General features: G+C 37.0%; 1 protein-coding gene across 4 annotated transcripts in view; it reads left to right on the top strand.

Moving 5' to 3' along the window:
- The first annotated feature begins 19,806 nt into the window (after positions 1-19,806).
- htr4 (5-hydroxytryptamine receptor 4) overlaps positions 19,807-27,669 on the top strand; it is a 90,651-nt gene continuing 82,788 nt past the window's right edge. For 3 of the 4 annotated variants that reach the window (XR_014536695.1, XR_014536696.1, XM_083560746.1), the window contains exon 1: positions 19,810-20,570. Coding sequence is in view for 2 of the 4 variants with exons in the window: in XM_083560746.1 (XP_083416872.1) it covers positions 20,495-20,570 (76 nt within the window). In the remaining 2 variants the exon portion in view is untranslated. Of the gene's footprint in view, positions 20,571-27,669 lie in introns of all 4 variants that reach the window. The other variant, XM_083560747.1, reaches the window with a different exon arrangement.

Here is a 27,669-nt window from a genome sequence, read left to right as displayed (position 1 = left end):
GAGCGACTGCCCTGTTCTTCACCCTAAAATGATCCAGACTACCAAAGTGAATAAATAAACCTCGTCCCGATACGCTTAGCTGTTAACATACCAACATGTTGCACGTGGCTCTGCCAAGTGATTAGTGTGTAACTGACCCTAACACAGTGTGTGGCGGATCTAAATTTAGGAAGAAGATTAGCTTTTCTGTTCCAATTACAATCCACTAAACAAGACAGCCAAAATAACACAAGAACCTCATGTAAATGATCAGTTGCTTGATTTTATAACACTTTACTCTAATACTACCCCTGGCACCATCATATTTTTGGACATTTTTGGACGTAGTTTAAGAGCACGTTTATAACTTGTAGAAGCATTTGCTTAATGAATGGCTTCCTTTTACACTCTAGTTTGCATTGCTACTATGAAAATATATCTCTAAACAGATATCTCACACATTATGTAATCCAAACAATGCAAGGTGGTCAGGTCTTGTTTATAAGGGGAGATAAGTGTGTATGTTCTGGGGATGAAAAGAAATGAGCTGCAAGCACTTTCTTTACTTAACTACAAAGTTTATTGTAATGGTCATTTGTGGGAGTATAATTCAATTATATATATATATATATATATATATATATATATATATATATATATATATATATATATATATATATATATATATATATATATATTTAAGATGATACAAATCTTTCTTTTTTTAAATTTCATTTCAAGAGCAAATCAAAATGTAAAATATACACTTAATTTTGCAAAAAAACAATCGAAATAGTGCTTGCTCTTTTTCCAGTTCCTCCCGGTGCTTAAGGATACCCAAGACTTTAGCTTGTGGCCAGATTATCTCACCAGCTTCCAAAGTCCCTGAGAATATTCTTGCCACCCTGCCTGCTCTGGTTCCTGTTCCTGTTCCTGTTCCTGTTCCTGCTCCTGCTCCTGCTCCTGCTCCTGTTCCTGCTCCTGTTCCTGCTCCTGTTCCTGCTCCTGCTCATGTTCCTGACCCCTCATCTGCCTCACTGGTACCCAGTTTGGACTTTGGTTTAGTTTTGGCATTTTTGTTTTTGCCCTACCTATATTTCTTTGGATTTTTTGGACTGTTTTTTGGCTTTGGTTTTGTCTTCCCTGCATCTCCTTGTTTGCCTGTGTTTTAGACTGTGTTTTGCCTTGCCCCATTGCTCACTTTGTGTCTTTATTAAAGCCTGTTTTCTTCTTAACCCTGTCGCATCCTGCATTCGGGTCCTCACTCACCTAGTCACCCGTGATTACTGACAGAATAATCTAGCCCTGCACCTGTTATCACTGACAGAATAATCTGGCCAAAAGATGTTGCTCCACCCCCGGGTTTCTCCAAGGTGTTCGCCTAGCCCCTGGGTTTTGCTGACGACGTGGTTCAGACCTCCGCCGAGGGCACCGCTCCGCCTCAGACCTCCACCGAGGGTTAGGGTCATCATTAGCCTCATCACATCGGCCAGAAAGTGCTTGGGGCAGCCACCTGGATGCTCGCTCCACACTTCATCCGACCCATACCCTTTTTCCTATACTGTTTACAGTTCACTTGGCTAGTTAGCATCATTGTATAAAATGTGTTTGTCATATAAAAAAACATTTTTATTCGTTTTGCCAAATGTTACTATGTAAACGAGTTATTCGTATAGTTGTATTTGAGTAGTAAAATTGCTGCAGTATGTTTACGCAAGCCATTGTTTTAAACTCTGTTCAAATTCAGATCATACTGTAAGGCTGCAACTGAGGACCCTCTGGAAAAATTTTTCCTCAACCTAGATAATGCAAATTCCATATCTAGCCAGTCATATTGGGCTGCAAAAGAAGTTTTTACATGAAACCCTTGACATTTATGTTCGTCTGCTAGTACTGATGCAACATGCGATAGACTGAAGAGAACAGATCCAGCATTTCTCCGAAATCTTGAAAATGTCAAGTCATAGTGATGCATCCATGGGTGTCTCTCCTGTGGCTCCTGCGAGTGGCAGAGATGACGTCATAATCAAGCAGGTGCACATACCTTCTGTGTTGCAGGATTCTCCCATTATCATGTCACATGCTATTCTACTAGAGTGTTTAGAGCCGATGGCTTTTATGATCACTCCAGCCTTCTGTAACAGACGCTTTGAAAGCCTGCTTTTGACAAACACAGTCCAAATTGCTCTTTTCACATTAGCAGCAATAAAAGGAGCTTGACGTTTACAGATGCACATAACCCAACATCACTGACATTTGGCTGAATGGACTAAGAATAGTGTCTCCTCCAGGGCCTGCATTACATTAGATGGGATCTTTTTTTTTGCCTGAGAGCTGTAGATGCTTGCTGCTTTTGACAGGAAATGGGCCAAGTGTTGTCGGCTCATACATTTTTGAATCTTTCGCTTCTTGCCACAACCTGGTTACAAGCTAGGTCATTTACATTCTGGCCACATCTAAATAAAGGCTCTAAATACATTTTAAGAGTGGACAATTGTGTAAGAAATTCATTGTCATTCATCTTTAAGGAGCTGTTTATTCTGGTTAGGGGCGTTTTGGATCCAGAGCCTGAAACAGGAACACTGAGTACAAGGAAAGAATAATAAGGGACACTACCACGGGGTTACATGCACATGTGCATACAGTATTTACACACTTACTCACACCTAGGGGTAAATTACCATACCCAATTCACATCCATACCAGGTTCTGAGAGAAGGAAAGTGGAGAACGTTGGAGAAATACAAAGAAACACCACACAAACAATAACACAAGCTCTCAGCGGATACTTTTTTTTTCTTCTAAGACCATGCTATATAGACGAGGCCAGATTTGCTTTGCTAGCCCACTTGAAACAAACCAAATGGCGAGTAGGAGAGATAGATAAATAGACGTGTATGAAGTGTGAAGACTGAATGTGTTCACCTCTGTGCAGTTGGCTTCATCGTTCTGTTTTGTTTGTAAATGAAAGAGAATAATAAGTTATGACATTTAATTTGGCTGTTACCACCTACACTACACAGATGGTATTTCAACAACAGTCCTCTGAGACAGGTCCTGGGACTACAGTGATCTTCAAGGATAATCATTTCTCTCCAGGCTATAACAACAGCCTAGTTAATTAAATCTGAAACAAGGATCTGCTTTTTTGTGGTCCTTGTCAAATTCCAGGAAGAATATAATGGATTTCTTATAAAAAAAAAAATCGCCCTAATAATAATAATTCCCTGGTAGGAAAGAGGAAGACAAAGTTTTGTAACACAAGGGTGGGTGGTTAAAAAAGTAAAGAACGTAAAGTTATGTACATACCAAAACAATCCACAGGGAACAAAAGGAGAAGCTTTTGTAAATGTGCACTAATGGAAAGTTTGTTCGACCCATTATAAAACATCATTTATATTCCCATCAGAGTTAACTGGCGACTGCTTCTCCTATTACGGCTTGGTGCATTAGAGCTAAGTATTAGCGAGCATAATGCATTAAATGGAAATCACTGATTATACACCCTTGGGGGGTTCCTATCCAGTCCATCATGTGGAATGAATGCCAGTGTACAATGCCAGCTGAGACCCTGTGTAGTTTGCAGAAGCCCCTGCTCACATGTGCTCAGATCAATTATTCAATGGTGTTTACATTTTGCCCCAGCTGGAATTGAATTTCTTTCTGCCATTTGCACTAAGCCTGGTCAAACAAATAAACTTCTGTATGTCTTTGGGCATTGCTGCAGTTTGCTCCCATTTTCCACATGGCTGCTCTCAGATGATCTGCAGGAGGTCTGGGTTTTTAGGGAGTCCTTTGTACCCCCCCTACCATTTAGGTCAAGGAGGCCTGGTCATTCCTGTCAGCATGTCCATTCTGATAAAGACAAACTCTATTTCCCACTTCTGCTTGGAACTCACAGTGATATTATGTGTGAGGGCTAAAGTCCATTATCTGTCAGTAGCTTGTTATTGAAACTTATAGGGTTGAGCAATGTTTTTTTTCAATTGGAGAATGCTCTACTGGATAATGTTTCCTCTGATTATTAAACACGTAATAATTCATGTTATAAAATCAAAAACACTAATAAAAGAATGAGAGAGTAATAATCTATCTTGCACATGTTTATAACACCCATGCCTGTATTGTAAAGTCATAGATGTGTCAGTGACAAGGGCTAAAAAACTCACTCTAAGTCGCATTTTGCACTGCACAAATCTACAGACTAGGCTAGGAAGAAATCAACTGAAGTTTTACTTCTTTAGATACATTTTAATGATCATATGCTTTAAGACCTTTGTTAACACCAAATAATGTGACACCCATTCAAGCCTTTGTTTGTTTTTGAAAAACAGAGGCGCTTAGCCTGCTAGCCCATTTATTCCAACTGCTCCCATTGTCACTATTTTAACTTCAGCTGCCATATATATTCTTTTGTCTGGAAAGAAAAAATAATTTTGGTTTTTAATTATTTTGCTGTAAACATTAGCTAATAAAGTAGGCTTTGGGTTAAACTGTCACATAATAGCAGCGATGGTGGACTCAAGTACAATCATTTATTTTAAGTGCAAATCTAAAACATCAAAAGACATGAAGACAAAACTGGAATTCACTAAGTAGATGAAACAACAAAAAACAAAAAAATATATAGCAAGCAGAGACATGAAACAACAGCAACCATAGAAAGTCAAAACGAGAGTTGAAAAATTATAGGATAGAACTGCAGTAAAATTACTTTTTTTCTCTTAACTTGAGCTAGGAGACCCAAACCTGTTCAAATACAGTATGACAACCCTGTGTGCACAAAGCCAGCGCCGTGATTTACATTGATTGAAGTGGAAGATCTTAAGTGACCTGCTATAGAGATCTCACCTCAAACCCTAATTGAAAACCGCTGAGATAAATTAGAGTGACGTACCCCAGGCCTCCACACCCAACATCAGTACCTGACTTTACTAACACCCATTTCGCTGAATGTGTGCAAATCTCCGCAACCACACTCACAACATCTTTCCAGAAAGTGAAGGTTATTAAAACAATAAATGACCAAAGTGTTATGGTCAGGTGTCCATAGAGTGTATGTGCTAATTAATTGTGATTTCAAGTACAGAAATATAGTGACAGTGTTTTATGCACTGCAAAATCTTATGTCCCTTAATGAAAACAATCAGGTCGGGTATGATATCACCTTCCTCTCCTGCAGTGCTAAATCGATGCACCAAGTCTTATCATTTGAGCACATTAGAAGATATTTCCAGCATTTAAAGCATTTGTCTGTTTTTTTTCTTATCACTTAATTAGCTGGCATAATATAATATTACTTTAGCATTGTGATTAATATTTACACATATTTACACAAGAAATTACTCCAGTAATTTGTGTTTTATCTAAACTAAAACTTTCTTTTGGCTTCTCCGGTTAGGGGTCGCCACAGCGGATCATCCGCATGTTTGATTTGGCACATGTTTTTACGCTGAATGCCATTCCTAACGCAACCCTCCACATTTATCCGGGCTTGGGACCAGCACTAAGGCTTGTGCAACCTTATTGGCTGGGGTTGGTTCCCTGACCAGGGATCGAACCCGGGCCGCAGTGGTGAGAGCGCCGCATCCTAACCGCTAGACCACCAGGGAACCTCATTGTGTTTTATCTCCATTTTGTAAAATATTTTTACAGTGTGTAAACATAGTCCAATGTCTCCTTTACATAAACCATTAAAAGATAGTGATTGTGGTGTAATACAACCTGTATCTGCTTAGCTAATTATTTGAAATCAAATATGATTTTCTCACCCTTACTAAATAGGGCTTAATTGAAAGTAAAAATATTACCCATCTTTATGACTTTTTGATTGCATTCTATGGGAGTTGAATATCAATGCACAAATCATATTTTAACCAAATGTCTTGTAAACCTTTCTAGCAAGCTTATATAAAAAAAATAGATAAATAAAATTTATTGTGAACTTAATATTAGTATCAGAATTTCTTTGTTTTATAATAATGTATTCATTTAAACCCCAGAGATACACTGAAAACATTTCTTATTGCTGTTTCTTAATTGTAAAAAAAAAAAAATACTTCATTTAACTTTAAATCTGAAATGCAGAGATTAAAAAAATGAGAAAACAAATGAGTATTGCCCTTGCACATGCTCCTGTGGAAGGAGAATCCAGGTCTGAACAACTTAAATCCTTCTTTATCGGTATCACTAGTGTTTCTCATCTAAAAGGACTATCTGGCAAACTTCAAAGCCAAACAAAGCATAAATAAGGAACTGAAACTTGTCGGTTTGGAGCATCAAAATATGTCAGCAGCATGTGTGGTCTAAAGTCACTTCACTGTGTTTTCAACCTAAAACGGTGATGGTGGAAAAAAAAAGCTTACCAAAGTTTAGGCTTGCACGCTGCCAAATGTTTATTTGTTTGTACGTTTGTTAGTGTGTTGTTAAGAGATTATAAGAAATACTGTTGTGCAGTATTTTATGAGGTCAGAATGGCAGATACGGTAACAGTATGACAAATATGCTAACAGATACTTGGAAGTAAGAGCTGGTGGTGGTGTATTGGTGGTCATGTAGATCACAAAAGAATAAATAAAGTATGCATTGTAATGTTGTCAGACGATAACAGTGTCTACATAGTTGGAAAAATTTAAGACATACTACATGCACTTAATTTCATTACTGTTTTGTTTAGCTTTTACACTTTATTATGAACATATTGTGATGTCTGTACATGTCTGTAGGCTGTACCTGTGCTAGAAACTAAATAATTTACGTCAAACGTCCAGGAGCTTCACTTCTCGGGCAAGGCTTTTTAAACTTTCTCTATAATTTATCCCCTTGTGTTGTACCTTCAACTTAATTCACCTTGGTTTTGACAGGTGTGAGTACTTCCTAGTGTCTTCAAATAGAAAAAAAATACATGAAACCTTTCTTCCACAGGATGTAAGGGTATGTTTATTGACATGTCAATATCCACTTGGGCAGGATAATAGTTTACTACCTAGGGTTATTTTTTACTAGTCATTTTATAGAAGGAAACACACACACTGTAATCTTTCCAGATGTGAGGGATTTTGATGAAAATCTCCGAGATTTTTAGGTAATAATTCAGTGGTGGAAAGAGTACAAGCCAACAATCTTGAGTAAAAGACTATAAACTGTAAGATCACAATATATTTACCACAAGAAACATTCATTACAAAACATTTTAAGTTTACTATATTTTTATTTAGCTAGTCCACCTGTATTTGCAGTTATCAAGACTTTAAATATCTCATCATCTAAAGTACATAATATCATCAAATATCTGGAGAAATGTCTGAGAAATGTGTGCAAGGGACAAGGGTGAAAATCAGTACTGGATGCTCATTATTTTTGATCCCTCAGGTGGCACTGCATTAAATGATTTTGTAATGGAAATCACTGTAGGGGGCTCAGGAACACCTTCAAAAATCATTGTCTGTGAACAGAGTTTGTTGTGTTATCCACAAATGCAGGTCGAAACGCTATCATGCAAAATAATAAGCTATATGTGAACATGATCCAGAAACCCTGCAGATTTTTCTTAACCAAAGTTCATTTTAACATGGCCTGAGGCAAAGTGGAAAACTTTTTTGTTGGTCAGACGAATTGAAATTGTTTGGTAAACTATGGATGCCACATACTCTGGCTTCATTTGGCTTTTTATCAGTGCTCAGTTCAAATGCCTGCATCTCTGATGGTATGGTGGTGAATAGACAGCTTTCACATCTGGAAATGCACTATCAATGCTGAAGGGTATATACAGGTATTGAGCAACATATACTTCCAACCAAATTGCATCCTTTTCTGAAAAAGCTTTGTATATTTCAACATCGCAGTGCAAATCCTCATAGTGTATCTATTACAAAGCCATTACTTTGTATTAGAAGAGTGTGCAGCTTTTAAAATTTTAAACATTTGCTGCTTTGTGAAGTGAAAAATATGACAAAAAAGACCCAGACCCAGACAAAAAAGACCCAGACCCAGAAAAAATATGACCAAAAAGATTCCAGACTAGCTAGAATCCTGTTTCAGACTCAGTGAAGGTCAATTCAGAATAATCCAATGTTTTGTTCTGAGTCATTAACTTGATGGATATTCATGAGCTTTAACTGAGACAAAGCTATCTGATGCTGAGAAGTATGTTTCACTTCAGAATGCATTAAGTTTATGGCTCTGCAGTTTCGAGGCACCCTGTGCCAAATACAGAAAAGCAGCCCCAAAATTTCATCAAGCCTTCATAGTACCTAGTTGAAAGCTTTACATATTTGAAAGCTTTACATACAGAGATGTGCCTCGCCAAAAAAGCTCCAGCTTTGTCTAATCTGTTAATAGTTAATTCTCCCTGAAGTGTTGTGGTTGTCAATATAATATTTTACACTATATATTTGCATTTTAGCAAATTTTAAAGGAAACCAATCATTTAAAAGGTTGATGTAATCTAGTTTTATATATTTATTTTCTAGGGCTAACACATTTGTCCACATCTGTATATGTGGTCATTAATATCAAAAATGCCAAATAACCATTTTTTTTTTTTTAACATGAGCACAAATAGTAGGTTGTTTGTTGTAGTTGTTGTTTGTCTGTTGTTTTTTTGTAATTCATACTTAATGCAAAATTATTTGATTTGCTGAATATTATATTATTGCATTGGATATTGTATTATATTGGTTCCCAGTAATTTCAATCCCAACACATAAATTTAACTGTTTCAAATTACCCTTCACTCACAGGCATAATTTATTTCACACCTTTTAAAGTGTTCATTCGTTCCAGTTCTGTCAATCATATTTCTTGTAACACACAAAAGCATTGCTGAACTGATAAACCATACTATTTTATGGTCGATGGCTGTACTTTGAACATTCTTTGATATCAATCTGCCACCTCTAAATAAGGAACTGGTTAGTTTGTTAATACTGCACTTTGCTATGTTAGCAAGTATTTATAATATACACAGCTGTACCAAAATAATTTATTTAAATTTGTCGGTCTGTTTTAAACATGCCGCCTTTTAATCCTTTAAGGCATTTTATTGCTCAGGCACAGGAATCTATTTCACCATGAGGCACTTTGCTGTTACTCGCCTAGCCAGACTGTGCTCACTGTTGTTTATCAGTCCTCACTACAGATGAATGACAATCAATTAACTCAGCAGAGCAAAGCACTTTGTCCCCCAGATCATCTCAAAGATAAGGATTTGTGACTGCCTTTCTGACCAAAACCTCCTACATTGTGAAGACCACATTGCTGTGTTTCACTTCATGGAAGCTTGTGCTTTTGAATAATGCAGACCAATGCTACAAAGGATTTTAGCCTTTCATAACAGATTGATCTTTTAAAAGTCAAGCATGATACGACATACTCTTTATACTTGCATTCATAAATTCTATTTGTTTAAAGCAATACAAATATTCAATTTACCACTTCAATTTAATCACAGATATTTGTAAATAAATAAATAAAATAAAAAGACAGCCTGGGCTATATAAAATCATATGCACATCTATATTATCCCAAATGGTCTCGCTAATAAAATTATCATATTGGAGTACGCAAACAGCTGGTGTTTTTACAGATGTCTTTCCTGTGATTCCAAATGTAATTAAGTTTCAGAGTCATTGCCAATTAAGCTAGGGAATACAATAATCTTTCTTTCAGACATTTCACTGACATTACAAGCATAAAGAAACTGAAACAGCAGGGCATTATGATTTATCTGGGGGGGGGGAGCTCATTGTAGAGATAAAATGATCTCTTTTTTAGTCATTTAACATACATCAATACACATTAAAACACGTCAGCATTAATTATTCAAAATGTTATACCACATAATACCGCACAAGGACACTTTACATCACACCATTGCACACACGGACACTTATGGACATTTTATAAGACACCATACCGCACACAGACACTTTATGGACAATCTAAACCACCTTAAATTGTCTATTGTTTACTGTTTACTGTTCATTGTTTACTGTTTCACTGTTTACTGCCATAAGCATTTCTTGTATATACATCTTTTCCCTTTATATACATACAGTGAGGAAAATATGTATTTGAACACCCTGCTATTTTGCAAGTTCTCCCACTTAGAAATCATGAAGGGGTCTGAAATTGTCATCGTAGGTGCATGTCCACTGTGAGAGACATAATCTAAAAAAAAAAAAAAATCCAGAAATCACAATATATGATTTTTAAACTATTTATTTGTATGATACAGCTGCAAATAAGTATTTGAACACCTGTCTATCAGCTAGAATTCTGACCCTCAAAGACCTGTTAGTCTGCCTTTAAAATGTCCACCTCCACTACATTTATTATCCTAAATTAGATGCACCTGTTTGAGGTCGTTAGCTGCATAAAGACACCTGTCCATCCCATACAATCAGTAAGAATCCAACTACTAACATGGCCAAGACCAAAGAGCTGTTCAAAGACACTAGAGACAAAATTGTACACCTCCACAAGGCTGGAAAGGGCTACGGGGAAACTGCCAAGCAGCTTGGTGAAAAAAGGTCCACTGTTGGAGCAATCATTAGAAAATGGAAGAAGCTAAACATGACTGTCAATCTCCCTCGGACTGGGGCTCCATGCAAGATCTCACCTCGTGGGGTCTCAATGATCCTAAGGAAGGTGAGAAATCAGCCCAAAACTACACGGGAGGAGCTGGTCAATGACCTGAAAAGAGCTGGGACCACCGTTTCCAAGGTTACTGTTGGTAATACACTAAGACGTCATGGTTTAAAATCATGCATGGCACGGAAGGTTCCCCTGTTAAAACCAGCACATGTCCAGGCACGTCTTAAGTTTGCCAATGACCATTTGGATGATCCAGAGGAGTCATGGGAGAAAGTCATGTGGTCAGATGAGACCAAAATAGAAATTTTGGGTAATAATTCCACTAAACGTGTTTGGAGGAAGAAGAATGATGAGTACCATCTCAAGAACATCATCCCTACTGTAAAGCATGGGGGTGGTAGCATCATGCTTTGGGGGTGTTTTTCTGCACATGGGACAGGGCGACTGCACTGTATTAAGGAGAGGATGACCGGGGCCATGTATTGCGAGATTTTGGGGAACAACCTCCTTCCCTCAGTTAGAGCAGTGAAGATGGGTCGAGGCTGGGTCTTCCAACATGACAATGACCCGAAGCACACAGCCAGGATAACCAAGGAGTGGCTCTGTAAGAAGCATATCAAGATTCTGGCGTGGCCAGAACCTGGCTCCAGACCTAAATCCTAATGAGAATTTTTGAAGGGAGCTCAAACTCCGTGTTTCCCAGCGACAGGCCAGAAACCTGACTGATCTAGAGAAGATCTGTGTGGAGGAGTGGGCCAAAATCCCTCCTGCAGTGTGTGCAAACCTGGTGAAAAACTACAGGAACCGTTTGATCTCTGTAATTGCAAACAAAGGCTACTGTACCAAATATTAACATTGACTTTCTCAGGTGTTCAAATACTTATTTGCAGCTGTATCATACAAATAAATAGTTACAAAATCATATATTGTGATTTCTGGATTTTTTTTTAGATTATGTCTCTCACAGTGGACATGCACCTACGATGACAATTTCAGACCCCTCCATGATTTCTAAGTGGGAGAACTTGCAAAATAGCAGGGTGTTCAAATACTTATTTTCCTCACTGTATATATATCTTTATATCTTTATATATTCTTATATTTTATTTTATATAGTTTTTATACTTTATTTATCTTCTTTTTCTTTGTATTATTTTTCTCCCCATCCTATTCCCTCATGCCGGGACCGTCGTAATAAGCATTTCACTGCATGTCGTACCCTGTATGTATGTGTATGTGACAAATAAAATTTGATTTGATTTGATTGATCTGATTATAATATAATGAGTGTCACTTATAGACAACTCCCCCCCCCCCCCCATACAATTTTGTAGTTTTGAGCACTTTTTGAGGACTATAAATGAGAAACCAAGAACAATCTTTAAAACATGAATCATCTGAAAACTTTTCGTGGGCTCAGACCAGTTTTTCTGTATTGATTAACACTTTTGAAATGTTCAGAATGTTTTGTTACATATACAGTAACACAGTACAGAGCTATAGTTAGTGTGTAGAATAGTGGATCATTCTTTTATTATCTTTTACTTTTATTTATTTAAAAAAAATCTCTCTTTCTGGCACCTGTTGTTACTAGACAGACACAACTGGACCAAAGACAGTCCCTGTAAGGTGGATCAAGCATTAGTGCTTGTAAAAGACTGCCAGAGTTCATAGTTTTGTGACCCTGGCCATCTGCCAGCTGTCTCACTATATCTACATTTGCTTCAAAAGACCAGAAAATGTATTTTAACTGCTAAGGATGGATATATAAATGATAAATGATCACTCTTGCATGGTAGACACATATTATGAATGTTTCTCTCAATGTATAGTGATGGAGATATTTCATTCATTCAGTTATTCAAACAATTCAAATAATGTAGCCTATTCATAGTCTTATTCAGAGTCTGGATATGGAGATCTTTGAATTTGTTATAAATATCACCAGTGTGAGGATCATACTTTAGAATTTTTTTTATTAATATAGATTTTCTTTATTATTGTCTATAAAACCACCTTTAAAGACAAGCAGTTAAAGCCGATAGCAAAAAACTAAAACAAACCTAATACCGCTCCCAATTCAAGCCAATATCCTGCTAGAACATTGGTTTAAGGTAATCTTAAGGTCAATATTGTTTGTAAATGAGACACACCTGTTTTTCAGCAACCTCCAAAACCTGCCCACTCAACAAACAACAAACCACAAACAACCACTGGCCAAGTGTCTGAGTAGTTCGATTTGGTATTACTGTAACTCCTCACTATATTCTAGTACCATCACTATACATTTGACAACAGTGTGGAAAGAACAGTTGGAATTTCTGTTTGTCCTTTCAATCAAAGTGCACAAGCTCAGAGTTGTGAACGAAGTGCATTAGTGCTTTCCTCTGACTGCAGTTCAAAACTAGGTACTGGCTAGTTCTAATGGCTAGTGGCTCCCCCTAAAAAAAGAAATGTCCCCACTTTATTGCTTCTATAACAGCAACTAGAATGTTATGTCCATCACTGTTGAAGGGTCTGACCACAAATCCCTGTTGATAAAGATAATCTTATACCATCCTATATAGATAGATATAACTTTAGATAGATACAACTTTATTGTCATTGCGTCGATAGGTGTATGTATATATGTGTGTATATATATATATATATATATATATATATATATATATATATATATATATATATATATATATATATATATATATATATATATATATATAAAAACGCACTCATTGTATACACATATATACATGAATGTGAAATATTATATGCCTTATATTAAGAAAAAAACATAAAGACTAATTAGCCAGACTGGGTTAACCTGCTAGAGACACACAAGCTACAGTAACTGCTCATGATTCTATACAATTGTGGTGAGTAGAAAAGCATCCCAAAATTCACAACATGCTGAACCTTGAAGGCAGATAAGCTACAACAGCAGAAAACCATGTAGGGTTTAATTTATATTCAGCCAAGAACAAAAAAGCTGAGGCTGCAATTTGCACAGACTCACCAAAACTGCACAGTTGAAGACTAAGAAAAACACAGCCTGGTCTAATGAATCTTGATTTCTGTTAAAGCAGACAGTTGGTAGGGGTAGGAATTTGGCCCCAAGAGGATGAATCTAGTAACCCAACCTGCCGTGTGTCAACCGTCCAGGCTGGAAGATGTGGTGTAATAAAAATGGAAACGAATTCCAAAGGTGTGTTTGAAACATCTTCTGGAATCTATATAATAAAGTATTGAGGCTGTTTGGAGACCTTACCCAGTAGTACTATGATGTTCCGAAATAAATTTCTCAGTGAGTATATTAAGACTTTCAAGTATATTATTTGTAAGATCTTTAAATATTATAACACAACAGGAGACTGTTGTATTTAAAGTATGTTTAATTTATTTATCAGCTTTATAGATATAAATTGTTCATTTACTATTAAATATTTTGTAATGATATCATCCGAGATTTAAATTTCATTTAATTTTATGTTTTTATTTATTATGAATTTTTTTTTAATTTTATAAACGATCTCGATTTATATTAGAAGCCAGTATTTTCCACTCAGTTGCTGTGACTCATTCTGCCTACTTAACAGGAGTCAAATGCAATAAAGAGTTAGAAACAGTTGGCCTGCCAGCTGGCTGAATTCTCTGAGTAACTTATTTTGAGAACTGCTTTAACAGGGATCTACCATTTATCCCACTGTCTTTAGTTCATCTACTGTCAAAGATTTGCATTCCAGTATCAGGAACAAACAGTTATTTGTGTACAAGTTAGAACACAAACGAGCTGAAAGCAATTTAATTAAATGCATTTTATTAATATAAGCATAAAAAACAATCAATGCTTTTTCCATGGTGTCCATTGAACTAATTGTAGAGTTGCTATTCTGGTAACATTTATGTTAATCATTATGCCTTTTACTTTAATTGCAGATAAACACCTCTCTTGGTATTAACAAAATGGCATGTATGGTATTTCCTCTTCCACATCCGAGGCTGTGCTGAAAGTGGACTGTGCCAAGCAAACCATGGAATAAACCTGTTAAATATGTCAAACACTGATTCTTGTTTTCTGTCTATCTTCAAGTCAACTGGGAGTCTAAATATCTACTAGGGAAGAGTTGTACAAGCAGAGAAATCAATTAAGATCCAGCAGCTTGGGAAAAAAGAAATAAAAACTCCTGCACGTGGGTGGGCTTAGAGATGCATGCGTGTTTTGTTTTGTGGACAGGCGTATGTTTCTGTCTTTTCCTTTTGATGCCAATCAGCTTGATCGAAATAGAGGCAGGGTTCAGCTGGGCTTTGTGTCAGTAGGGTGTAGCTTAAAGAACAAAATGCTAGACTGAAGCATAACTATAAGACTCGGGGTGGGGGAGGGAATGAATGATCAAAGCCCAACATGGGCAGACAGCAAACCATCAAAACACATGTGAAATCACAAAGTCTTTGAGGGTGACATCTGTGTACACTAGTGGAAAATGAGTGTTTACACCTTTTTTCCAAAAAAAAAAAAAAAAAAAAAAGGTACTACTACTTTTATGATGCATCTTCTATATACTTTCATATTTTCTATGAAATAGAAGGCCAACTGTATTTGCATGGTATATTGTCGATCAAATGTCTTATTTGGGGTCAGTTGTACCAGACGTTTCAAATTAATAAACAATCACACGATCTATAGGGGTAACACTCACTCTGCACATGCTCAGTAGCATCTATTGCCCACCCACCAAAGAATAGTAACTAAATTAAAGCTCTGCCACTATAAGCTCAATTGTCGACTAGTTTGGACGTAAATGAGCATCTGCTTGAGCTCATTAACCACTAAAAACTGCTGTAACAATCAACAATGCTTTAATCTAGCCTTAAGTTGTGATATAAAACTTACTCTCACCTTAATTCTGAAAACAACCTATAAGCCGCTACTTTTTCCCATGTTTTGAACCCCACGGTTTAAACAACGAAGCGGCTTATTTATGAATTTTTCCTGGGTTTCACAAACTTCAAGCCAAAAAACTGAAACCCATAACATTAGACCAATGAAATTTCTGAACAGAAACGGAAAAACGCACCTCACCTGTGTTTTGAGCTGCACGGCATCGGGGGAGAAAAAAAGTTTTTTTTAAACGCACGACGATGCCAAAAGAAAAACTCCCGAAAGAAATAGTTGTGAAAGGAAGGAGGAAGACAGTGAACAATGACTTTCTTGGTCGGCTTCTGTTTAGATACAAGCCGTTGTAACGCGTTGAGTCTGGGTGAAGGGAGAGCTCACTAACTCCAGTTGCAACAGAAATCATATAAGCACAGACAGGTTTCCAAAACTCGTGCTTTTTTATTTTTCTTGGCAACAGCGTTACGGTTTAGTCAAAGAAACTTAGAAATGAGCATCAGAAAATAATAGGGACATAATCCTCGGTCTTGCACACACGCAGTAATAGCGAAAAAATGCAGTGCCAGGCTATTCCCAAAATACTGCTATGCTCCTAAAGGAAGCACAACATATTTTACCCGTTACACCATGTGTAACGTGTCTTTCGTTAAAGCCTGTGTAAAGTTCATTAGTTTCAGTGTAGACACCTGCGGATTATAGACAGGTGCGGCTTATTTATGTTCAAAATAAAAATCTTTGTAAAATTCAGTGGGTGCGGCTTATATATGGGTGCGCTTAATAGTCCAGAAATTATGGTATACATCCATTTAGATTTCTTTATTATTTATTATAGAGATATCTTGATGTGTATAGTTATGATCTATGATAACTAGACATAGTAAAATGTAGCATGAAAACATCAAATTTTTAATAAGATTAATCTTTCACAGTAAAATTCTATACCCCAAAACTATGTTTTCGAACTATGTACGGTTTTGAATCAACTTTACACCACGAATTGGAACTGAACTTGTGTTTAACTTGTACAACTAACTCTAGATAATATATCAAAAATCAGACTTCTGAGGTATGAAGGTATATAAAATTGAATATAAAAGGGTTTGGCATTCTCTAAACAATGTTATAAATGACCGCAAAAGTATAGCATTTGATATTCCATAAACCTGCTAAAGGGTCAAGGCTTCAATTACAGTACAGCTTTACTGTACTGTGTGTGGAAGCAAAAAAATAATCATTTGTTTCCCAGGGGGTAAAACAGAAAAACTTTACACTATATGTTCATGACTTTGATCAATTCCTTGCATCCAAGGAATTTGCAACTCCCTCTATTTATAGTGTAGGCAGACCTGCTTTCTGTATTGTCCAAATAGACAGGAGCTGATAGTTTTGGTGCAAAACGGCTTCATTTCAGTTTTATATCTAGAGTCCATGTTAAGAATCTGACTTGCAAAATTAGTTATATCTTATTAAATAATTATTTATTAGAGTGGATTTAGGGTACATTTGGCAACATCAAATTGTAGCCTAATGTAGCTGCAAAAAAAAAAAAAAAAGCATATTAAATGTAATAAAATGTAATATAATCTCTTTATAGTATATAAGTGCAGTGGTGTTAATTTCACCTATGAAAAGTATGCCAACTGGTGACTGGCCTTTTCTGGATTTATTCCTTAAATTGTTTTTTGTAATGTATTCACTGAAAAATTTTATACCAAAGGAAGGTCTTGTGTAGAAAGAAATTTGAAGCAGGTTAAACTGCAGAGTAAAGCATACAAATCTAATTTCTTTGGATATATTCATCTACGAAGTAAGATCTACCACTCTGCATTCTGGCAGCTACACTGTATACTAAAAGGTGTGTAATAGAGATAGGAAACAAAAAGTGAAACATCATCCTATAGCAGCAGCAGCAGCAGCACTACTCCCAGCCTGCTTCTAACCTCCAAATCCTTTTTCACAATCCTGTGACTTCTCCTTTTTTCTCCCCAAGGGTCCACTAACTCTACTCAGATAAATCACAGGTCTCACTGTATTTGTACGGTGACTCGAGCATCAGAGCAGGTTCCTTCCAGACATGAAGTAAGAATTGAATTCAACAGATAGGAAATTTCTATTGTAAAAGAAGCATAAATATGCAGATGGCTACAATACATCAGTTTCGATCAAGATGAACATGTTAGAGGAATGTTTTTATGACAACCTCATGGACACAGGCTGTGAATCTAAATTAATTTAGGCCGGCAATGTGATCCAACCAGATAAAATAGGCTTGCAATGGAAAATGCTTCGGGTTTGCCTGATGGAATGTCAAAATGAAAGATCATTTGTCTCTGAGCTCTTCCAAAACCTAGCACATCACAGGAGTTTAACCGTGTAGGTTTTTGTGTCTGAGATTTGAGAAGCGACCTAACGAGCTCATTAATGACATTAATTAAACACACGCCTTTCCAACATAGAAGCGCTGCGCAATCATGAAAGATGCATGACTAACCTTAGTTGACGTCTCACCCACCCACAAGCCATAAGCACGTACACAAGGATGGCTATTTTCCAAAACGGGGCAATTTTCTCTAAGGAATGTCAGGAGAGTGTCTCAAGGGTGATCATTTTCAAATCTGCTGTCACGTCAGTGGTGCAGGGTGGGCGGGATTTTACACGGAGATGCTAAAGATGGCCTTAGAAATATGAGGCAGGCTACATCAGTTCAAAAGGTCAGACTTTCAGGAGAAGGACAGGGAGGTGGAGACTGAGACATTGCTTTAGTGAGAAGCAGCTAACAGCCTACTTTGGCTGTGGCACCTAATCAACTTTATCACCCAGAAGCAACGGCTCAACTGTCAGGCGTAGGGAGGTACTGGACATCTCCTGTTTTGCATGGTTTTCTAGTTTATTGTTTGCAGGAAACACCTTTCCCACTTTCCAATTTCCACATGACCAGTGACAGAGGAATGGAGAGCCTGTTGAAGCAAACTGTGACCTGGCAGACATTTTCACTATAGCCAACACCTGAGTGCGCACAAGAAAAAAGCGACATGTTGTATGACATGCTAAAAAGGAAGATCTTCAGAACAACAGTATATTTATACACATCCTTGTTGTCATATTACAACATCAAAGTGAACGTATTATTTTAAATTGCATGGTGGCTAGAGACAGGGTGGCAGAAGCCAGATTCTCGGTCACGTCACGTTCTTCCAGAGCTGGCAACTGATTGGTAATGACTTGTAGGTGTCAGACACAGGTCTCAGTGTCAAAGATCAGCCAGTGTGCATGAGACAAGAGCAGAACACACAATGAGATGCAGAAAAGCAAAACGTTAAGTTGTCTGCAACAGTGCTCGGGGCCGAGGAGCATACCGTTTTCCTGAAGAAGGAAAATATTTAAGCGAATGCGCGGGTGTTTCAGGGGCTTAATGGACCATTTAGGCTGTAATTGCTACTGCTACATCAGCTCTTGAGCATACTTATGCCTCCCTTAATGAACAACGTGTTTCATTCCAACAAATGGAAATAGTCTGGCTGGGGCAGAAGGGTTCAATCTGGAGCCCTATTGCTTTTCGTCTGGGGAGTATTGAAAGGTTAACGGCCATAAACTTGGGTGTGGAGGGTCATGATTTCAAACGTAATATCAGGTTTTATTTACAGTTGCAAGTTACGTTTTAGTGTAGGACCATAAAAAAGCTTACAGGTAATGCCTTCCTGTTTTTAGGTCATCGCAGCAGCGTTTGAGGACAACACAAATCTTTTGTCATGTGCCATTCTGCTGATTTACTTAAGATACAGGAAGTGAAAGTATTTCACCATTTATAGCAGTTTGACCACTTCTCTTGTTACTTACATTAGTCCACTTGCAAGACTAAATATACAGATATTTGAAGTGAATGACTTGGGAACGTTTAGGACTTCCTCTAAAAAAACATGACCCAGTTTGTGAGTAAATGAGGATATAGAAGAACACTTATGATTTATGAATACCTGTTGTCAAAAGAAGGAGGAAACAGGAATGCTCAGCAACAGTGGAGAATGTGTGAACAAGGAGTGTGTGCACACTTGATCTGTGTGTGTGTGTGTTTGTGTGTGTGTGTGTGTGTGTGTGTGTGTGTGTGTTGTAGAGCTGTAAAATCTCAGGATCATATGTAAAGTTTTAAAGAAAACAGTAAGGTTGAGTGACATTAGAAGGTGTGTAAATAAGGCGTGTGTGCTCATCTGATCTGTGTGTAGTGAAGCTTTAGTTAGGAAGGAAGCAGTAAGGTTGAATGACAGGAGATTTTTTTCTTTTTTTTTTTTTGGATAAAACGTGTTGTGTTACTTCGAATATAATAAATGTTTAGAGACAGGAATGCAGTCTGGTCCAGTCTGATTGCATTTGCTGTTGAGGCTTTGTATTAGTGTGCATCTTTTAAACTGACAGCCTTGCCTTGCAAACAAATAGAAAACAAATAGACTTGTAAAGTGGAGTGAAAGCGGCAGGACGCGGATGTGCATTGAAAAACCCACAGTTTGCACATACGCGCACACACACGCGCGCACACGCACACACACCAAAAAAAAAAAGAGGAAAAAAAAAGCGCGTGCATACAAAAGCATAGCGGTGCGTTACGCGGTATACAGTGTAGCGTGTGCACGCCGCGTGGAGATCACCGAGAGGAGGGGATTCGAACGACCCGCTCGACTTTCTCTCGCCCGTGGAAACAAACGCGTGAGCAAGCGCACGCGCGAGCGCGCCTCCGCCGTTCAACCAGCCGCGACGGTGCAAGCGCGCGGGATCTCACGCGCACTCCGCCGGAGAGACAGAGAGCGCGAGAGAAAGGGCGCGCGCACTTCTGCCACTTTCACCTTCTGAACGGGGGAAAAAAGCGCTTCGTGGAGAACTATTATTGTTATTATTATTACTATTATTATTTCATTATTATCTCTTTTTTTAGTTTTTTTTTTGTTCTTGCCTGTTGTACTTCGACTGACGCCGCTCGAGTTACCGGTAAAAGCACGACAACTTGTCCATTTCCGTGTGTTATACCGTATTCAGATGCGAGGATGTGCGTTCCCACATGAGGCTTTACAACCGTGCCATGCTACTGACCCGGGGTCTCCTCATGGAAATGGTAAGTCATTACTCTCTTATATATATATATATATATATATATATATATATATATATATATATATATATATATATATATATATATATATATATATATATATATCTTTTTATATATGCATGCGCGGTGACATCCCTCCCCATCATTTCTACTCTATGTCAGGGAATTTCTAGTTTACACTAAACGTGTAATATATGATCCTTTTGGGTATATTTACAAAAAAATTTTTGTACACAGATTGTTAAAATCGTGCCATTAGCTCAGGAAGTAATTCAAGTAGGCAAAAACTTGTTAGAAACGAGACACAAGGGGTATGTGCTTTGTTTGTGCTTTAAAAGTCACGTTCGATTTCGAGCAGCCACAAAGATTATCGCGATACATATCAAGATTTAGTAGAGGAAAATCGTGCCTGAGGCTTCTAGATGAAGGTAAAGGCCAGTAGGAATTTCTGTTCAGAAAATAAAATACTTGCAGATCGATCTATCGATCTATCTCTCTCTCTCTCTCTGACTATATATATATAGTCAATCACCTTGTCAGACTGTTGGCATGAGGTGTTTGACACAGCATTATGTAATCCACAGCAGTTTAATGGAAAGTACACTCTATCTCAGGGTAATTGACCTTATCCCAAGTTTCAAAAGCCACTGAAACCGTCTCAGATATAATCACCTGCACGAGCACTCTGCACTCTAATAATTTTTCCTATCATCTATTCTAAATGCATTTCCACTCTTAGTCCCCTTCAGTCACGTATGAGGAAACCTCCAAACACATTGTACTGGAGCGTTTCAAGCCATTGTTTGCTTTATGCTTGGCTCTGGAGTGCAGAACCAACAGAGGTTTTTGTGCGGAAGCTGTCTACACACGGGCATGTGGATGTCCTGATATAAAGGAGCTCACAGCAGGAGAAGTTTATCGCAGACACACAGGATCGCCAGGTCGGTTTGGACTTATGCAATAGAGGGTACATTGTTCGATAGGGTGTCAGATATTTGCTGATGGGTGGCACGGCACAGCTCAGAACGCCCATCGGGGGATCAATGCATACCCACTCTCACACCACATTATGGCCTTGTGTAAGTCTCACCAGTAGACAATGGTGAAACTTGAGAGCCAGCAGAAGAAAAATGTGTGCTTCTGCTACAGGTAGCAGTGTCTTAACTGTCAACAAACATCTCATTTTTGTGCGCTGTTCAACATCAGTGCAATATACCGTACAGTAGTGTGGATATAGTGCTGATATTTTAAATGTCTGGCTTTAAACTGGTTGATGTTGTGTATTGTGTTAACGCTGTTTACGTAACTACATTACCCACAATGCACCTTGTTCACGTTTTCCGGATGTACATGTTCCGGTGTTATGCTCTCTCGACATGTGAGTAAAAAAACAGTCACGCTAAGTCCGTGTGTGTGTCATCCTTAACTGAATGCCTTGTTATAATCTCACAAAAGACACAACAGTTGATGAGACAAAAGATTTTGGGGACCACTGAATTAACGAAAATAAATAATTAAATAATGTGAACTTAAAGGTCAGACATTCAGCATTAATGTGAGAGTATTTAAATCCAAACAGCTTTGAAAGTTTAGGAATAACGGCACATTACCCTACACCCTGCACTTTCTTATTATTTCGTAGGTCCAGAAATTGATTTCATATGTGGCATTTGCATTTAGAATCTGCTGCTGCTGCCTATGAATATGAGGTCTGAAGTGATATCACAAGCAATCATTAAGCGAACAAATCCAAAACCTACCCACCAAAGCATAGGAGTCAGGTGTAACCTGGGAACACCAAAAAACCAAAACAATACTGGTGTGTAACAGAAGAATTCTTCAGCTGGTAAACACATCATTAAGCAGGACTGCATGTTTAGCGAGCTAACTTTGGATTGAACATTGGTTTATCTCTACCATGAAGGCAGCTATCTTTTCAGTGGTTGGTTGATCACCATGGCAACTTATTCCACACGGTTAATTTACTCCAGGGCAAGTTAATTTGAAGCTTACCACACCGAGTGTGTATAAAGCCCACATCCTTTCCAATCAGAGCCCTATAAATTATAATTGCATCACCTTTTGTCAAGGATCCCGTGGAGCTTGCTGCTGATCTCTATGGCATGCCAGAGATTTTAAAGAGATATTTTTTTCCCACGTTTCCCAAATTTTTTGAGGTTTTTCAATCGATTAGAAGGGAATTGACTTGTCAATATTTTGAATTCTATTCAAAGGAAGTCATACATTTACACAATATCTAGTACAAAGTACTATAACAAAGCAGATGTGAATATAGAACCTTTTTTTTTTTTTGCCCAGTTCACATGACATTGATGGCCAGAGTCAGTCCATATTCTTGTATTCTCAGTGAGTGCACACTATTTAATCATTTAAAGCCTTGCTGCATGGATTTGCGTTAAAAAATATAGTTCCTCAATGCCCTTGGCCATTCTGCATTGTAGATTATTTTTAATGGGCTGCTTCGAGACAGAGGGTACACCTGCAGGAAATGCCTGATGACTCCATACTCACAGCTACTGCTTATAACTAAACAAAGTCTGTTTAGGCAGCTCATGCGAACCCTAGGGTCAGAATAGAAATGACCGCTGTCAAGTCGGACTTCAACTGTTTATATAGACCTACTGTAACATGAGCATGTGCCAAAAATGTTTGGCACTGCATAGCCAAGATTAGGAGAAAAAGATACTCCCAGGTTTGGTGTCATGGCTGTAAGCCAGACAGTTTTAGAACAATTCTCTGTTTCTGAATGAATTTATGTTACCAATGAAACACCACACATTAAATAGTGCACAGTCATTTTTATTTGGCCAATATATCATTTAGTAATTTTCTGCAATGAAGAAGAGAAGGGGCTTTGCTTTTACATTGCTAGGAATTACTATTATTTGAGCATTTTGTGGCATTTTCCTACAATTTCATTAGTTCTGTTTCATTCAGGTTAACTTATATATTTATCGCAGGAGTTTATTCTTCATGTGTCGTAAAACATTTTTTGTATAGCACTCTTTTCCACACCTGGCAGATGTAAAAATGCTTAATAATTCGCCCTGCTGTGCCTACAGGAGGAGAAATGTTGTTACCGTGTACGCATGGATTGAGCAGGAAATAAATATTCACAGTAGCAGTGTTTGAACCACACAGGCAACGTAATTAGTCAAAGTCTGAACGAATTTGTATAATATTTTTTGCACTTGTTGGTATATTTATAATATATTTATATAAAGGCTGATTGTGATTTCCAGCTGCACTTATTAATAACGATACATTTTGTTTGCAATTACAGTTAGTTCAGGTGTCATGTGAAATAAAATAAAATCATCAGTTATATGAGATATATTAGAAGATGAAAGCATTTCTTGCTTTCATCTTCTAATATATCTCATATAACTGATGGCAACAGGACAGTAAAACGCCTGGTTAGCGTAATAAATTGTGATCCCAGTTAAGTCAGCGTTTAATTCTTTGGTTAATTTAAAGCCGTACTTAAACCCAAAGGTTTGAGAACTTGATTGATGGTGTAGCATTCATATCAGACCCTGCAGAAGCCAGGCATATATGTGACAAGGTTGACAATCAGAGAAGAGTATACAAGAGTATCTTTACAAGGGCTCACAAATGTGCTGATTTTGGCCAGAGCATTATTTGACTTAGTAAAGTAGAGTACAGTACAATAGAGAACAGCTAAGTAAAATTGAGCAGAGAACAACAGAGTAGAGTTGAGTAACGTATGGTACAGTAGAACAGAGTAGAGTTAATTACTATACAAAAGAGTACAGAATAGTACAGTAAAGTTGAGTAGAGTACAGTATAATACAGTAGAGTTAAGTACAGTATAATACAGTAGAGTTGAGTACAGTATAATAAAGAAGAGTTGAGTGCAGGTCAGTAGATTACAGTATAATACAGTAGAGTTTAGTACAGTATAATACAGAAGTTAAGTACACTACAGTAGAGTACAGTATAATAGAGAGGAGTTAAGTACTATACTGTAGAGCTCAGAGTAGTGGAGTATCGTGTAATACAGTAGAGTTGAGTACAGTATGATACAGTATCATTAAGTACAGTTGAGTACAGTATAATACAGTACAGTTGAGTACAGTATAATACAGTACAGTTAAGTAAAGTATAATACAGTAGAGTTGAGTACAGTATAATAAAGAAGAGTTGAGTGCAGTTCAGTAGATTACAGTATAATACAGTAGAGTTGAGTACAGTAGAGTACAATATAATACAGTAGAGTTTAGTACAGCAGAATACAGTATAATACAGTAGAGTTGAGTGTAGTACAGTAGAGTCCAGTATAATAAAGAAGAGTTGAGTACAGTACAGTTGAGTACAGTATAATACAGTAGAGTTGAATGCAGTAGAGTACAGTATAATACAGTATAATACAGAAGAGTTAAGTACTATACAGTAGAGAAAAGAATAGTAGAGTATAGTACAGTATAGTTGAGTAGAGTACAGTATAATACAGTAGAGTTAAGTACAGTATTGAATACAGTACAGCTGAGTAGGGTATTATATTGATCCCTAAATGAAAACTCGAAATAACTTTTGCACTTACCATTGACATAGTTGCCTTTTCTTTTCTCTGCTTTTCTTTTCTTTTTTTAATTAATTACCTACAGTACTTAACTAATTAATTCTGATGCTGCACTTGTTTTTACACACCCATTATGATTTCTATTTTCTTTGTACAGAATATAAATAAATAAATAATACAATTCCAAAAACTCTAACCAGGATAAATTAGTTACTGAATACGTATTAATTAATCAATCGATTAATTTATCGATTAATTAATCGATTGCTAATTAGACAATTAATTGATTAATTTGTCCAACTTACACCAGAATCAATAAAACCAACATGAAACCCTGCACCCTGATACACTCCCATGTTACAGTTTGTTTTCTTTTTGTCTATTAATCTCAGTTAATCTGTACTGCATAACTGCATTTTTGTTATCATATCTGGGACAATATCTAGTTTTAAAGCCCACTGTCATTTTCCCAACCCTTTACTCTGATGTGAATTGCTGACAGCAGCCATTTTAGGATTATCTATAATTCCTTTTTAGGAGCTGTTGTAGGTTTAGGAGCCGGTTTGAGTGCTAAAATGCTTTGGGGATACTGCATAATACACCAATTTCAAAGACTTTATTCTAAACCAACCAGTTAAGAGCTATGTATAGTTAAATTGGATGATTACATCATCTGGATTTGATCAGACTTAATCTCACAATTAACTCATGTTATAGGCTGTTCATGTTAACACTGGTCTATAGACAAAAGTTTGTGGACCATAATATTACTATATGGTTTTTGAACATCCAATTGTGCACTATGTATAATTATTCCCATTTGCTATTAAACATAATCACTCTTTTGGGCATGGGTTTACACTACAATTTTGAGTGAGGTTGTAGATATTAATGCTCATTAATGCTCATGCAGGTTCTGGTGTAGGTTCAGGAGGCCTGGGGTACAGTGTTCCAATTTATCCCAAAGATGTTCATTAGGGTTGAGGTCAGGATCTTTAATTTAAACCATATGAATCATATCGTCATGCAACTCCCGTTATGCAAAAAAAAGCATTGTCATGCTGGGAAGATTTAATGCTGCTGTGTGAGTCTGGGCAGTTACTGAAGACTCATTGGTGAGTTTTCATTGGTTTCATCGGTTTCAGTTCACTAAAACAGAACTCCCTAATCCCTAATTTTTTTTGTCATATGTATGCTTAATTTGTTTGTTTTAAACGTAATTCGGTAACTTGCTTATTATTAAATGATGTTGTTTAAAATAGACTCTCATGGCTCTGTTTCTCAATTTGTATTCCCATGTGTAAATAAAGATTAATCATGGTGCCTCTTTCCATTTTAAAAATAGTTGTTTAAACAACGATGAAGCGGTAGGATTAAGGACTAATAGATTTGACTCAACTTTAAAGATTTAAAGGGGCTTTTAGTTTGTGTGTGTGTGTGTGTATTTTGATTTAACAGAGCTGCCTTAAATGCAACAGTTGTGGGAGGGAACTAAGCTCTTGTTCAGCCTCACTGTCGAAAAAATGGCCACTGAACCCATACACTAACATCATGATGAATACAGTTTGTACCATCACCCCTCCCACCTTATTTCAGCTAGGAAATTACTTTTTAGGGAGCAAATTTATTTTGTTTGTATGTGCTTATGGACTGATAACATGTAGTACAACAAGCTGGTGGCTGTTATTGTAATTACAACAAGGAGGTTATTAAGGTCAGGATGATGCCTTTTAAAATCACATTACCTTTAGGTCATTTCTACAAAAGCTTTGTAAATGTGATTCATCTTGTCATCACGATTAAAGTAGAAATTATGAAATAAAATTCGAAGATGCGTAATGTCGCTTTACAGCTTCAGTGCTCTGCTCAAAAATAAGCAGAATATGTGTTCAGCCAGGGATAAGAGAAGATTAGGTTATAGTTTGCATAACAATATTAGTTTTTTTATTATCAGATGATGATTTCATTGCTGATACTAAAGGTAATTTGCATAAACAGAGACAAATGTAATATTTAGATATTACATTGTCATTGTTTACAATACAACCAAATTTAGTGTGGCAATGTTTACATAAAGCAATTAAACAATTAAGCCTTTAAAAGAAATAAGAATACATTTCATAATTTAAATAAGTTATATACAAGAAGGCATCTGATTACTACATAAATTTTAGAGTTTGATTTTTACTTAATATTAATGTAGACCAGTTAAATTATATAATCTCGTGAGGACATTGGCACTGACGATAGCTGTAGTATTGAATTGGGAAGTGGAAGCTCAATCATTAAGACATTGAGCTTGGGATCGGAAGGTCGTGACTTCAAACGTCATCACGCTTAACTGCTCATTAAGATAATTAAGATGATTTTATGTATAAATTAGCGCAGGATAAACATATGAACCAGACCACAGCCCAGGTGAGAGCGTAAAGTTAGATTTATTTTTCGGTGCTTTAAAAATGCATAATCAAATTGTGCTGGATGTACAACAACAAATTGTGTTAAGGTAAACAAATTCAGCATGTGGATCTAATTTAT

This window comes from Silurus aristotelis (assembly GCF_946808225.1).
Source record: "Silurus aristotelis genome assembly, chromosome: 14".
Lineage (NCBI taxonomy): Eukaryota > Metazoa > Chordata > Actinopteri > Siluriformes > Siluridae > Silurus > Silurus aristotelis.
This window is presented reverse-complemented; position numbering and strand designations above follow the sequence as displayed.